General features: G+C 47.0%; 1 protein-coding gene across 1 annotated transcript; it reads left to right on the top strand.

The window, feature by feature from the left end:
• The first annotated feature begins 1054 nt into the window (after positions 1–1054).
• Positions 1055–14797, top strand: LOC117583656 (protein hedgehog). The gene is made up of 3 exons (XM_034272119.1): positions 1055–1958; positions 9900–10161; positions 13965–14797. The coding sequence occupies exons 1-3, from the start codon at positions 1485–1487 to the stop codon at positions 14642–14644; spliced, it is 1416 nt and encodes a 471-aa protein (XP_034128010.1). The 5' UTR covers positions 1055–1484; the 3' UTR covers positions 14645–14797.
• Positions 14798–16103: the final 1306 nt, after the last annotated feature.

Below are 16103 nucleotides of genomic sequence, written 5' to 3'. Positions count from 1 at the left end.
GTTACTTGAAGTTGCCGGAAAAGTAAAACCAAAGCCAAAACTAAAACCAGAAACTTCTACAAACGGAAGTGGTTGTGCAGAGCCAGCAAAAGTGCTGTAATGACAAAATGAGGAGCAACGTTGGCAACTGCCAGCAGCAAACATACATAAATATGTATACATACATAAATGTATGTATTTATGTACAAGGAAGAGTATGTGTGGCTGGCTGGCTGCTGCGGTAGCCCAGATGATGATCAAGAGGAGTGCAAGCGGCGGCCAAGACAAGACAAGACAGTCGGCGGCCACACAATACACAAAAAACCGGAACATTATTAATTTACAAGCAATAAACCGAAACACGAACAACAAAACGAAGAAAGCCAACGGAAAAATGTGAACAATGAGCAAAAAAAAAAAAAAAAGACAGAAAGAAGGAGCAAGAGCCAGAGCCAGGCCAAAAACCAGAGTCGAAGCACAGAGCACAGGCGGCAGCTAACAAGCCACAAGAGTCGAGCGAGTCGAAGAATCGGAGGAGAGTCAATAGTGCAAGTGTTAAGAGAAATTGCAGCCTGAGCATGAGGATGCGCCATGGGTGTATTGGCTCCGATTGTTGGCCATATACAACGCACACCAATGCAGCCAATTGGCAACACACACACACACACAAGCAGCAGAGCCCATGGCCACAATGAACCATCATCCAACATCTGTTGGCTGCCATCTCCCCCCCGCTCGAGCAGGGAGCATGTACATAAGACCCGAAAACCCAACACACATACACAAGCAGCGCGCTGTAGCCTGTGCCTGTGTGCCGTGCTCTCTATGGTTGTCTCGCTTGCACTTGTACCCTGCAGCTGGCAGCATAAAAATGAACACCAGAGCGACACGATCGTGTGGGCCCGTTACCAATGAAGCGAGCCACCAACACAGCCACAAGCAGAATGAACCGCAGCGATGAATCTGTGTCTGTGTGTGTTTGTGTTTGTGTTTGTGAGTGTACGCCGCCGCAGTCGGCTACAGACTAGGGTTCTTGAAAGCACCCTCGCGTACACTCGTACTTGTACTCTATAACCGCTCGCTCGCTCACTCGCTCGGCCTGACTCTTCGTGCGCTCGGAAATGTCATTTGTCAATCACAGTGCGAGCGCAACGGTTGTCCGAGAGAGAGCTGCCAGCCTCTGTTAATGTCCAAAACACACAGACTGCTAACACGGCTAAAACACTGCTAAACAGTTAACACTCAATCACGACTTGTAGGAAGTTCCAGATTACGTCTGTGCGCAAATTGGGCAAATCCCCTGGCAACCGAGTTCGAAATCGAAAAACGAAAGACGAGCCACCAACAAAATTAACCAATAAAAGCAAAAACCCAGCAGCAACGGCTGCGGAGTGTGTCTCAGTGTGCCAAAAGTGAAGTGCTAAACAACCAAAAAATACAGCGAAGAGAAACAGCAAATTACACAAAGATATCGAGTCCAACAAATATTGAAAACCGTTCAAATAATGGATAGCCACGCCACGCCAGTGCCAATGTCCGTGCCTTGGGCGAGTGCCGCCAGTGTCACCTGCCTTTCCCTAGATGCCAAATGCCACAGCTCCAGCTCCAGCTCCGACTCCAGCTGCCACACAGACTCTGCCAATACAAAGTTGCGCCACATTGCGTATACGCAGCGCTGCAGCAGCAGATGGACAATGCTGATGACCGTGCTGCTGCTCCTGCTGCCGCTGAGCTTTACGCCAGCGCACAGCTGCGGCCCCGGCCGGGGGCTGGGACGTCGCCGGGAGCGTAATCTCTATCCGCTGGTGCTCAAGCAAACCATACCAAATCTATCCGAATACCAGAGCGGTGCCAGCGGCCCACTCGAGGGCGAAATCAAGCGCGATTCACCCAAATTCAAGGATCTTGTACCAAACTACAATCGGGATATTCTATTCCGGGACGAGGAGGGCACCGGCGCCGATCGCCTAATGACAAAGGTAAGTCCATTCATCCAATAGCTCTCACTCTCTGTGGCTTTCATTGATCGATCGATGGAGCGATAGTCCGCCATTGGGGGGACTTCCCATTGGGGCTAGGCTAATACCCTGCCTATTGCGCACCGCTCGCACATACTCGCGTAACCCTCGCAACCCTCACATCTATTCCATAAACAGAATGAATCGCTGTACGAACATACATTGTCGCGCGAGTGTCGCGCTGCTTATCAGCGATCGGCCGATCGTGTAAGATTAAGATTGTGGGCACCGTGTACCCCCCCTCCAAAGTCACCATTGATAACCGCTACGTGTGTAGACCGATTGGTGCTAAGACCGAAACTCGCAACTCATCGACGCATTGGCTATTTAATTTCTATAATTTATTGCGGCTCGTAAATGCTGGCGAAATATTAGCACGAGCATCGGCAATTATGATTAATTATGCATCTTATCGGGGGCAACAAGTGCACATTTTTTCAGCAATGTGCAAAAACAGGAAGACCAAACACTCGAGAGCCAGTGCAAATCCAAGATAACCAAAGGAATTTGCCAGAACAAAGCCATAAAGCCATCGTTTCCCCTCTCTTAGACTCTAAACAAATACGAGTGCGTTCAACAACCTCTCATCCGTTGAGCCATCGAGCCATCGAGCCGTTCGCCAATCGATCCAATCATCATAAATCGTTGTGTGCCAGCACTCGCAAAACAACATTGTGAGCGAATGCGTTTTCGATTTCGCTATAAACAACAAACAAATATCAAATATGATCGATTAAGGGGGGTCCGCTCTGTCCCCACACCTTCGGCCCCTGCTGCCCTCTCACTCACAGCAAAGGCACGCGAGCATTTGCCGTCTTATCTGTGTGTGGTGTGTGGCGTTTGTCTGATAAGAGTCGCTCACCTGGGAGCAAACTGAAGCCAAGTGCCACAAGTAGCTTATAGCCAGCCGTTTCGTGTACGTTTTATTTGCAAACATATGTAGCTACAATGTGTACAGAGTACGAGTACGAGTGGCTTGTTCTATATTAGGAAATATAGAAGAAATAAAGTGGCAAGCGGAGATACCCTGGTTGAGACTTCTTTACTAAGATTACATTTACATCGGCAATACAAAAGACTCCCTTCAAGCACTTTATTTTCGAGCTAGTGCTGCTGTAGCTAGGACTATGATCAGCGCTTGATTCTAATGCAAATCTTGACTTTATTATGGAGTCCCATGTCACAAGTCTCAAATTCCCCAACTGATAGCTACAATTATTTTTTGTAAATATTAGCCATTACGCATGACATCAGTTAGGATTGGATTGGAGGTTCCTTTGGTGCCAGCATCAGCCCCTAAGTGCGAACGCCTTTTCGAGGGTGTGTAAACAACATTTTTGTGCTCCACGCGAATCACCTTATCAGTCACGTATGGGCATGGGCTAGGGCTGTAAACGGTGACTCAGTGTATAGTTTTTTGCAAGTGTAAAATGGTCTCAGCACCCGGCAGTAATTAAGGCGACAGCAGTTCTAATTAGCAGACAGTTGTGCTGCTTTACACACAGCATTTATTGGCATTAAAATAAAAGTCACTTTGGGGACGTGGGCGCCACCGTTGGCACAGTCTGCCCCCCTGGTAAGAGCTCTGACATTGGCACACTTCCCAGGCAACACACACCCGGCCACAGGCTTATCGCAACAATTGTTGTTATTTTAATCAATTTTTAATTGTTGGCTGTGGATTTCTAAAAAAGGAATATACAATGTGAGCATTGATAAGCTGCTATAAGCGGTTGGCTATTAACGTTTTATGGGAGACTTCCAGTTTCCTTTTGAGAGCACTCCAACAGCGCGAAATAAGAATAACTTATCATTATGATTACCTGGAATCGTTGCTGCCAAAACAGTTGATTTAGGATTATTATTTAACGCTCATTTTATAATTATTGCACATATAATACAATAATAATACATCATAAAATGAACTCCAGAAATAGCCATTGGCCCAGGCATGACAAGAGTATTTTCACTGTACTCTAACCAATTTGAGAAAAACTTGTGCCAAATGGCCACGCGCCCCTCGGGGGCCAAAGGCCATTAGGGCAGTTGGTGCCCCGTTGATGCCTCACCTTGAATTTGATGTGCAATCGGGGCCCAAAAGGAACTGTTTTTCCTGCAAAATGAAGCTGCGAAACAATTAACAGTTGCACTGCACGGCAGCCACGGAGGCAGCGGCGGCAACACGGTGACACTCGGGCAGGGAAATTGTTAACGGCAGTCAAGGACATGCCCGCCAGAGAGTTGGGCCAAGGCCGTCAGCTGAATGGCCAAGGACAAAACCGAAACCCAAAATGGGCAAACATAAAACATTCCCATTGTGGCAGGGCAAATATTTACAACAGCGAAGAAACGGCCACCGTTCCGCTCTCTGCTACCGAAAAACTCTCTTGCTTGACATTGAGAATTGGTAGCAGAGCACAGAGCACAGAGAGAGAGAGAGAGAGAGAGAGCGCAGAGAGAGGGTGAGGGTGAGGGTGCAACCAGCAGCGCAACTAAATTGTATTTTATGTGGCACGGCTGCGGAAACTGATTTTGGACCCGATTACGGACTGTGCGTGAATTTCAGTTGTTGGCGAACAATTCGTTTCGTCTCGTTTTTGGCCATTTACACAAGGAGAATGACTGTCTCTGTGTGGGTGTGGGTGTGGGTGTGTGTGTTCGCAGTTGCATAAACAAATTGCAAAAATTACACAAATTGCCGTAAAGTGCTAAAAATAAAACAAAACGCGCAACGCAAAATCTGTGCAAAACAGCAGCCAATAAAATGAACAAACTTATGACAAGTCATTGCACCCCCCCTCCCGAAACCAACCCAACACCCCCCCAACTTCATCAGCAGTTGTGCTCCAGGTAATTACAGGTAATGTGTGTGCAGTATGCGGCATGCCTCAGGATTAGACAAGGCAGCAGTAACCGCAGGGAGAGACACAGAGACAGACCGCCATCAGAGCGAACAACAGACAAAAGAATGCGTCAAAAGCCGCAGCATAAGTTCTAAAATTTCATAAATTGTAGCAACAATGGGGTCGGGCCGAGCATTGCCGGGGACTGTGGCCTGAGGGCAAAGCCAATGGGTAATCCGATATGATTATTGACATGCATGCAGCAGTCCCAGTCCCAGTCCCAGTCCCAGTTCCAGTCTCAGACCTCCCTCTCCAGACGACATGCACATCAACATCAAATCAACTCAACTCAAATCAAATCAAAGTAAGCCCACAGCTAAGGCATTTTAATAGAACATTATGACTCAAAAATTGATCCTATTATGACAAAAAAAAAAATCAGTGCAGGAGAGGGAGACACAGAAAGAAAGAGCCGGAGAGTGGAAGAGTGTCTGTCGATGATGTCAGAGTCTCAGTTTCATTTTTGAACTCAAATCAAATCACGTCAAATGCTGCGATAAGCACTAAAATTTTAGCATATTTCGTGGGAACATTCCTACACTCCATCCCATGCGATTATGAGACCACAAAGTAATCAAACTTATCAAACAAACATCAGTCAAAAAGGCAAAAGTGGACAAATTGCCAAATGCCCTGCTGCTGATCCGCCAAGAGACACTCCGCTCTGTCTATGTGTTGTCCCTGCTGTATACTCGTAGTGCTGTTTGTGTGGCTTTTATATTATTATTAATCAATTTGATACTTTTACGAGGGCACTCAAGCGCAAATGTTCAAGGATTTGCTTGGCCCCCAAAAAATGCCATCGATATTTGCCTGGGGCTCTCACGTTTGGTCTTAGCTTTTGCTTTATTTGCATAAAACTTTTATGAACTTGCTGGGGATAAAGTTGGAGTGGGATATGGAGATCTGGTGGAGATCTTCGATCGCGTCGCGGCTATCACATTACTGCCGCGACAGTGACTCACATTTCACATGCTGTTCTGGGTCTACCGATTCTTGCCAGTCATCGCAGAGGGGCACTGGGTCGGGGGTAGCCGCATGCCCATCCCACTATCCTCCCTCCCTCCGCATCAGTGCCAATGTGCGGCTCATAACTCATCATCAAAGTTAATCACACATCAGGGATTATGGCGCTTATCATTTAAGACCCAAGTCCCAAGCTCTTACCTGCTGCTGCCTCCACCAAATGACTTTTGCTGATCCTCTCTCTCTGTGGCTGTGTCTGTGGGGGAACATTAAATGTGGCAGTGTGTTGCAGGTGACGGGGAATAGGCCTCAACTGAGATTTAATTTACGATTTCTGCAAATTAATAGCATTTAATTAATAACAATAAAATGACGCCTTGCCTTTCATGGACATTTATTTGACATGAGATTTACGAGCGGTTTGTGTGTGGCAGATGGGAAACCCAAACCCCCCAGCCCTATGCCTATGCAGTGATGCATTTTCCCAATGATTAAGCGGAAGCGCAGTCTCACATCATTGATTGAGAATTCCCCAACCCCCCCGTCTGGCAACAGAAGCGTTGGAACATTAATCCAATAAGCAAATGCAAAAAGGCTTCCCTTTCCTCTCTCTCTCCTTTTTTTTAATCATTGCCCATTTATATTGACAGCCAAAAAGGCAAAACAAACAGACAGGCAGGAGCAGATTTCGGATTTCAGATTTCAGATTTGAGATTCCAGACTGCTGATGGAGGCGACTGGCCTGTGGCACTCTGAGCTTTTCTCAGAGTTACGTATACGTAAACAATAAATAAATTACTGCCCCCAGAGTCCAGTGCCATTTTCTGATTAATTAAAACTTCAGTTTTTTTTCGCTTTCTGCTCGCTGTAATAATTGCGCTGCCATCGCATAAACAAATCAAAGGCACGCCGATGGTTTATGGTGGCATTGGAGCTGTGAATAGATTTGCAACACAAATAAACACAAAAAATGGATAGTGGATAATGGATAGTGGATAATGGAGCGGCTTGGATTGGCATTGGCCCTGCACTTGAATCAATCAGAGGAAACATTCTCCTGCCACTGCTCCCCTTTGGTGGCGCACAGTTTGCCAATTAAGTGAAGGAAATCTGTGTGCCTCGAGTGTGTGGGCCACACAGAGCGTGCCGCTGACAGACAGGCGAGCGAGAGAGAGAGAGAGAGAGAGCGAAAGTCTTTAAGTTTTTTTGTTGCCTCCCTAAGTGGCCTAACACCCGGGCCACAGGGTCTACTCAAGTGGGCCTCATCCTCCCATCCCCCATGCCTTCTTCCTTTGGCTGTTGACACACATATGTATATAGTAGTGCATCGAGTGGGTGACGTGATTTCTTGCTCCTTCCTTCTGCTTCGTTTTTTCCTTATTTCTTTGTTGTTGATTATATCCTGTGTCGTTGGCCTCACTGACTGCTTCCTCAGTTGTAAGTTTTCGCTTCCTTTTGCGCTTCCTTTTTGGTTTTTGCGATCGCAATCAGTGCACACAAGAATCAAAGGATATGCCATATCTGCTTACACCATAGAGCACGTGCATCTGCAGCATATGGCATAAAAAAAAGGGGTGACACACAGGCAGGAGTGCTGCTCCTCTACCTTAACGTAACTTAATGCGCACTTGAATTATGTCGTTAAATTGTGTCGTTTCCTAATCGGTTTCCCGGGGCCACAAGTAATCCGAAACTGGCCCCAGAGTCCCAGTGGTTGGGGCCCGGCGCAGGAGTTGCCACAAAACAAACAAAGGAATTGCCTTGACTTGACTTGCCTTTGCCTTTGCCTTTGCCTTTGCCTGGGCATGGCTAATAGCCAGTCGCTGTTCGCTGTTCAAGTTGACTTGGCCTAATGATGATGAGTGCCTAATAATCTTCGTGCCATAATAATTTTGCCAGACCATTAAAAGCGTCAAATTGGCAGCCAGCCAGACAAATTTAAATCAATAAAACTGCAGTCGGGCGGCAATTAAAAACGCATCAAGCGCGTAGCTAAACAACAAAAGTTGAGACCCACAAAATAAAAAAAAAGAAACTAAAGACACGCAAATGCAGGGCGTGTCCCTGTCCCTGTGCCTGGGTCTGAGGCTGAGTCTGAGTCTGAGGCAAAGTTCACACCTTGTTGGATGTCTAATTAATGCAGCTTTCAGGTGTTGGAGTAGGGGTGGATGTTAGTGCGTACCCCTGGCATGGGTCTATTTACACTTGACGCTGTTGTCTAACGGCCACTTACAATGCACACACATTATTTAGCCATCTTTTTGGGCCAGTGCCGCCGCCGCCGCCGCCGCCGACGCCGACGCCGACGAAGGAGACTGAAGCAAAGGGGACCCCAGTCGATTCAGTGGGTAAATGTTTACCTTACGCACCCGTCGACATCGAAGAGATCCCAGGCCGATCACTGGCATCGGGAGAGCTACACAGAGAGATCTGAGATCTGTCCGTTGTTTGTTCATTGCGCGTCGATTCGAGATTCGGACTCGAACTCGGACTCGAACTCAATGCATTAGCATGTTGGGCAAACATCGTTGTCGATGTGCTTAAGACAAAAGCGTTTGCTCTCGGCCACCCGGACCCCGTACCCTGAACCCCGCCCGCTTCACGCTTCCCTGTGTCTTTCTTGTTTGCTCGTTGGCGTTACGCTTTTGTGCTCATTAGCACAGTCTACCAGTCCACACAGCCAGCCTCTCGACTGGTTAAGCCTTTTAATAAAGCAAAGTTTCAGCAGCAGCCCCCCAGAGACAGTCCCCGTTCAAGCAAATATCATTGAACTCTTCTTGGAATGCGCTGAATGCGGTTGTGCCACCACAGCCACCTCAATTTGCCACAGTTTGCGGCTGTTGCGGCTGCTGCGGCTGCGGCTGCCCGCTGCTGTGTGACAAATTCACATATACGAATATTTTGGGCCAAAATAATAGCAAACAACGAAGCAAACGAAATCAAAACATAAGCCACAGCCAACAGCCAAAAAGGCAACAAGCCGAAAAGGATCTCCGCTCTCCTCTCCCTCGCTCGATCTGCTTGAAAATTGATTTTACGCTGGCGAACAAAACTGCTCTGTGTTTGCACACAAAGGCAACATCCTGTCAGTGTCTTAAAGTCGCAGCCCGAAGTCCGTTGATAATTGATTTTTGTGGCTGGGCACAATCTTAAAGATACTTTTTGGTTGCTCCTTTGCTCAGTTTTTGTTTTTTGGGTTTTTTGGTTTTCTTCTTTTCTCTTTCAATCTATTTGCATAGACTTATACGAATCCTTTTTTTGCTTGATTTGTGTGTGTTTGTGTGTGTGTTGGTAATTTTCGAGCTGTGTTAAAAAATCAAATGAAAATGCGCCGACAAAGACGACAGGGAAATGGAAATGGAAATGGGAAAGCGATGAGCACCCACCGCATTGGCAAACAACGCGTAAGCATTTTCATATTATCGACAGCAAAGAACAAAGAGAGAAGCACACAAAATAAAGGAAGAATAATAATAATAAGACATAAAAGGTCTACAGAATATATCTTTAATATTTACCCATGGCCCATGGGCTACAGCTACAGCTAAGGTTAAGGGTCAGTGTTTGAACTGCGCGTAAGCATGGGCAAATAAGCCTTTGGGCAGCAAAAGGGAACCTGCCCTGGCCCTGGCTCTGTTTGTTGAGGTTGCAGCAACAGGTTCAAAGGATGCACCGAAGACGATGATGATAAAATAAATAGAAAACGGCATAAATACTCGTGTAGCGTGTATCTGCGTCTCTCTGGTTACAAAATGAACGCGTTGGTTGGGCCCTTTTTTTGGGCCGACAGAATGAATGCCCCGCCAACGCCAACGCCACGCCTCGTGCGTGAGAGAGTGAGTGGCAGCGAGATCGATCGCACACACACACACACACACACAGCAGCACCACTCTTGCTCTCTATCCGTCTCTGTCTTCCTCTCCCTCTCTCTCTCTCTCTCTCTCTCTCTTTTGGTGCGTGAATTAAACATGGCGGCGTCTTATTATTACTTTTTGGTACTTAATTGATTTCATTTTCCTTCTCTTTTTGTAGCGCTGCAAGGAGAAGCTGAATGTGCTGGCCTACTCCGTGATGAACGAATGGCCCGGCGTCCGCCTGCTGGTCACCGAAAGCTGGGACGAGGATCATCAGCATGGCCAGGAGTCGCTGCACTATGAGGGTCGTGCTGTTACCATTGCCACCTCCGATCGGGAGCCCTCCAGATACGGCATGCTGGCTCGCCTGGCCGTCGAGGCTGGCTTCGATTGGGTCTCCTATGTGAGTCGTCGGCACATCTACTGCTCCGTCAAATCAGGTAAGAGTTGCACTCCCAGTACTTCGTATCCCTTGCCTAAAGTGAATGTCCCGGCTCTGGGTGTTGGGTGGCCTTATGTGGGGTGGAGTTCGTTTCCCAGTTAGCCAGAAGTGACACTAACAAGCGTAATTTCGCATGTTTGCCCCTTTTCTTTTTTGTGCTGAACTTACAGCAACGATTGCTAAGCTGACAGGCGTTGGCAAATTTCTTGTTTCATTCTGCACTGCAGTTCAGCTCCATGGCTCCCATGGCCACAGACTGAGGCTTCAGCTTGAGTCCCACGAAGAACACAAACCAGGAAGTCAAGCAGCGGGCATCGAAGTGTTGAATACCCTTTGAGATTTATGCTTGAACATTTGATTGGAAGACCAACAAGTTTGTTTGGCCATCGATTGGAGTTATTTTTAGGGATTTTTGATGCTTACTTAATATGAAAAATAGACACAACAAAGGAACAGACGCTGCTTGGATATTTTATTCCCAAGTTCAAGCACTTCCGCCATCTGTTGCACATCCATTAAGGCCCTCCGCTGGTGAGGGTATACAAAAGAAAGATCAAGTAAAAATGGGAAGCAGCAACAAAGTCCAAAAACCGGACTCGTACTCAAAGTCGTACGATGACTGGGTACCGGGACGGGTGGAGAACTCTCTCGAAACTCACTTCGTATCGACTTGGATCGGGATCGGGATCGGGATCGGGTCTAAAGAGAGGCGGCAACTCCGACTAACCGCATTGGGCTGTTGTTGCTGTTGTTGTTGCTGCTTGTTGGCTGTTGTTTTGACATGTTTAGGTTTGCGCCTGTCAAATTAAACGAATTGATGATACGACACCCAAAGCGTTCTCAGGCAAACGGGCAACAGGCTACAGCAACGAGGAGGAACCAGCGACCATCGAGCATTCGAGCATTCGAGCAGGCAAAGATGAATTAAATGCCGAGCTAAAAACCTGAGCGCGGACCTAATTGAAAGAAAAAATAATACAGTGAGGCTTGGGCTGGGACTGGAACTGAGAGACTGGGACTGGGGGAGATGGCCACAAGTTGGCATCATCAGTTAAGTGTGTGTATAGCTGGTAGGTGGTGCTGCCTGCAGAGAGTTGGTTCGTTTGTGTCTCTGTCTGTGTGTCTGAGCTGCCATTATGGCCAGCAGCAACAACCAGTTTTCCCCGAAACACATAACGAAACTGCCCCAAAGACCGAGAAGGAAAATGCTACGGCTTCAGCCAACCAAAACGGCCCAACACAATTAGATTTTTCTTTTGGCAACAGATTTTCTTCGACATTTTGCATTTCTTTCGCTCTGCCTCTCTGGCGGGGGATTTTGTTCCCTTTCAAGTTTCCGTTTTCCCACACATTTAATTTTCATCTACAATTACAACATGCCACGCCCCATTCCCACACACGCAGCAGCGCCTCCTCGACGCGTCACAATATTTTGACTTTGGTGGCGGCTCATAAAGATGAAAGAAAAGCAAAAGGAAACCATGTTGCGCGGCCCAAGAGTGTCCTTGCTCATTGATTCTAATTGCCTATCAAAAGGAGCCGCCGTGGGTCCTGCAGCAGAGATCCTGCTGTCATTCGACTGCCCTTGCTCTCAAAAGAATATCAAAAGGTCAGCCGACAAACGACAAATGCCGAACAAGTGGCAAAAGGGCAGCCAGGAGACAACAGCAACAGAAGACTGTGCTCTGTCATGCCATGTGTGTGGTCCTGTCACCTAAGTAACCCCCTGCCACTGCCCCATGCTTGACCATGTGTGTGTGTGTGTGTGTATGTGAGGCACAAATGGTTGCAGGCTATCAATAAATTACGATGCGATTGATTGCTGATAGGCCGCTGCACATAAACCACAAGCTTATGACAGTTTTGGCACAGGCCCAGGCCTAGACGCAGTCTCAATCTCTCGCTCTCTCATGCTCTCTCTCTCTCTATCTCTCTGCCTGAAGCCCAGCTTCGGCTTCGGCTTCAGCTTCAGCTTCGTGCTTGGCGTTCGTGGCCTAAGTCTTTTGTATGTTGGCCTAAACAGCAGCGACGAAGAGTAATGGCTGTAAACCTTTTTGTCGACACTAATTTTTTGTTGTTTCTTTTGCTTTTTACCCATTGCTGGCATGGCCTGGCCTGGCCTGCCTGTTGTTGTTGTTGCATGTGTCGCGCGCGCGCATTAAGGCCCCAAGTGTGTTGCTGTTGTTGTGGCATGTTCATGTTAATGCTGTCCAAGCGATCAGTCACCAAGCCAACACACAGCCACACAGCAGAGAGTAGTGAGCAGAGACCACCACCGCCAAACAAGTGGTCGAACGAGCGATGCGGCTCTGTCCTCTGTTTTGTAATAATTTATCAGTTTAGTCTTCACAACAAAGATAAAATAACGATAATTTTAACCACTTTAATGGTTTATTAATTTATGACCCTTCAAGTTCTTCACTTTCCACTCACCGCCGACGACCGGACCGGACCCGACGCCTGAGATTTTTCTCGTTTCCCCCTGCCTTCGTTTCGGTCTCTTTTTTTTGTGCTGCTTTTTGGTTTGGTTTTCTGTTACGGGTAGAACGAGCCAGCGAAGCAGCTCTTTAGGGCTAAAAAGGTAGATTTCACACCAATTTTTCTTGTTACCACTGCCGCCGCTTCCTACTTGGTCTCTTGGTCTCCGTCCATGGTCCATGGTCTACTGTTCTTTTGCTCCCGATCCCCCCGTCGATTATGGGTTTTATAGACCCGTTGCCCAATACATGAGTATGTATTTAATCCGATTTTTATTGTTTCTACACTTTTGTGTGTCTTTCTGTCTGTCTGTCTGTCTGTCTGTCGAACTGTTTACCGAATGCATCAATGGGAATTTTGGAAAAACTGGGAAGGTGCTGGCTGCATTTTCATTGGAATTTGGTTTCAGCAGCCACAGCCACAGCCGCACAACCACAACAACCACTACAAAGGCCACTTTATGGCCGACTCATTATAATAAAGCGCACGGTTAGTGGTCGGCCTTTTGGTCTGGAATTTTTAATTTGAATTTTACAAGCAGCATTACGACGGGGTCGTCAGAGTAGGAGGCGCTTCGGGTGTGAAATACCCTGAATACCCTGTGCCTGAAGCTGAAGGTGGAGAAAGTTCTAAAAATGGCCAAGAAAATGGAGCTGCAGCTGCTAGCCTGGGTGGGCTGATTGTGCACCCTGTAATCCAATATCTATTAATGATGATTAATGTTAGCGGTTGCCAGAGGCGGTATCGTTGCTCACTCTTATTGTTTTGGGTGGGTTGCCGCATGTTTGGTAATTGCCAACAGGTTGGACAGCACAGCAGAGAGCGATGCTATGGCTGGGGAAACATTTTGCTACCTGGCATCCCTTTTTTCCGAGTCGTTGCCGTGTGGCCCATAAGCTGCTTTGGCTCGAGCGCAGAGCTCTCCGGAGTTGGCTGATCCCACGGCTAATCTTGCAAGGGAAAACAAGATCACAATTTTGCACACGACTGCTGCTGCTGCTGCTGCTGCTGCTGCCTTTTGTGTGCTGTTATTGATATGCCGGTTATCTGCTGAAGATCGAAGAGATCTCTCGCTGAGATCGCAGATCGCATTAGGTCTCTGGTCTCGTGTGTTCAGTCCGTTTGCTGGTGCCATTGTTTCGCCTTTGGGCGGTTACGCTGTGCCAGCCCAGGATCTGTGAAAACCTTTTTGACTTGTTGGGTTTGGCAATTGGATGCTTAACGCCAAATTAGATTAGCCAAACTAATGCCATTACCTGCTGCTGCTGCTGCTGCTGCTGTATAACAAACTCTAACCGAATCTGTCTCTGTTTTTGCTTGCAGATTCCTCGATCAGCTCCCATGTGCATGGCTGCTTTACGCCCGAGAGCACTGCGCTGCTGGAGAGTGGCGTAACGAAACCGCTCATCGAGCTCTCCATCGGAGATCGCGTCCTGACTATGGGCACCAACGGGCAGCCCGTCTACAGCGAAGTTATTCTCTTCATGGACCGCAACCTGGAGCAGATGCAGGTCTTTGTGGAGCTGCACACGGACGGTGGTGCGGTGTTGACTGTAACGCCCGCACATCTGATCAGCGTGTGGCATCCGGAGCGCCAGCAGCTGGACTATGTCTTTGCCGATCGCGTGGAGGAGCTCAACTATGTGCTCGTGCGGGATGCGGCAACGGGTGAGCTGCGTCCGCAGCGGGTTGTGCGGGTGGCCAGTGTGCGGAGCAAGGGCGTGGTGGCACCACTCACCCGCGAGGGCACCATTGTGGTGAATTCGGTGGCCGCCTCCTGCTATGCGGTCATCGACAGCCAATCCCTGGCGCACTGGGGCCTCGCGCCCATGCGCATACTCTCCACGCTGCAGTCGTGGATGCCCGCGAAGGATCAGCTGCGCAGCTCGCAGCAGGCGGAGGGCGTGTCGCGGGCAGAGCAGCAGAACGGCATCCATTGGTATGCGAATGCGCTCTACAAGGTGAAGGACTATGTGCTGCCAAGGAGCTGGCGTCACGACTAAAGCGCCTCGATGCGGGATGCGATAATTGTATTATATTTTGTAGTTATGTATATGCCTAGTGTATGTTTAATGTATTTCAATGTTGAATATGATTATTACGATCGATCGATACTATTTATTAACCACCCACACACACACACACACACACACACACACAAATATCATAAAAAGAAAACGAAAAGAGCAAAAAGCAAACAAAAGTGTCCTTGACGTTTTTTGTGTTTTTTTTTAACCACATTCTAGCTATAAGTAGACAATCCTCGGCGCAGATCCAACAACAAACAAATAAATGTTTCCTCGATAGATGACGCCCGAACTGTGGATCGTGGACCGTGGACCCTAGATGACTGTTATATTGTATATTATAAAGAAAATTGAATCGGATAATTTATTAAAGTGCGGCAGCGTTCATATTTGTATATAGATGAAGCATTATAGTGACTGAATATTTTATTGTAATTGTGTATATAATACTTACATATATAGTTAACTCCGTATTTATACTTAATATTTAATGAATTATAACGAAATTGTTTGATATATCAAAATTGTGTTCTTATTAATTTAACTGTTTTTGTATGTGGATGTGATTTTCCCGAGCCAAGCCCACGTTAAGTCTGATGGGAAATTTCATTGGGTTATTTCTTGAATGAACCGCCAGATTCAATTCACCACTGACAAAAGGCTGGTCACTCTGTCTGGAGGGATGCCAACTCTCGGCTATTAATTGCCTTGCAGCCCACAATAGACCTATCGACCTATCGTCGATATGAGCAAATCGCAGCAGCGCCATCTGTCGGTACATAGAAAATATGAACTTGTCTATGGGCAGAACATTTTTAAAATATAAGGTCATAAGGCACACAATCCAATAAAAATGAGTATCCATACTAAGCAAAATTGACTCTTCAATCGGATCAAATTATTGTTTTAGTTCTAAATGTCTTAACAAGCTAGTAATATTAAATATAACATCAAAATCGTGGAATAGTGCTTCTATGTGTAAGTGTGAACGTATATTGTTTTGGTATTTTCTGACAGGAGAGGATTTCCCTGACCGTTTAGACACAGGAGAGGATATCCCTGGAGAATTTCCATCACGGGGGATGAAATCGCCGTGTAATTTACCTGTAGCCACTGGAATTTTTGTGACGTATTGACCTGTTGTCGACACCTTAATTGGGTGGGTGGTGGGGTTCGGAAAGTACGGGTTGGGGTTTGGGGGTTGGTCTTGGCACACGTACAAGAACGCGACGTTTTTGTGCGAAGAAATACACAAAACGGAACCGGAAATACATTGGACATTGGTGTTGGTACGAATCACTGTAATACCATAACAATAGGCCATAACATAAGGCCATGCCGAACTAAGTATGTACATATAAAAAGGTTAAAAACATGTCAGTCTAAGAGAGAGCAGCTTTGAAAATTGAATTTTAATATTAATTCATGGAAATAG

This window comes from Drosophila guanche, unplaced genomic scaffold (genome assembly GCF_900245975.1).
Source record: "Drosophila guanche unplaced genomic scaffold, DGUA_6, whole genome shotgun sequence".
Lineage (NCBI taxonomy): Eukaryota > Metazoa > Arthropoda > Insecta > Diptera > Drosophilidae > Drosophila > Drosophila guanche.
This window is presented reverse-complemented; position numbering and strand designations above follow the sequence as displayed.

Excerpts from the sequence above, each read along its gene's own strand:
- LOC117583656 (XM_034272119.1), top strand. The coding sequence starts at position 1,485 with ATGGATAGCCACGCCACGCCAGTGCCAATGTCCGTGCCTTGGGCGAGT. Across the intron at positions 1,959-9,899 it reads CCGATCGCCTAATGACAAAG|CGCTGCAAGGAGAAGCTGAA; the intron begins GTAAGTCCATTC and ends CTCTTTTTGTAG. Across the intron at positions 10,162-13,964 it reads CTACTGCTCCGTCAAATCAG|ATTCCTCGATCAGCTCCCAT; the intron begins GTAAGAGTTGCA and ends TTTTGCTTGCAG.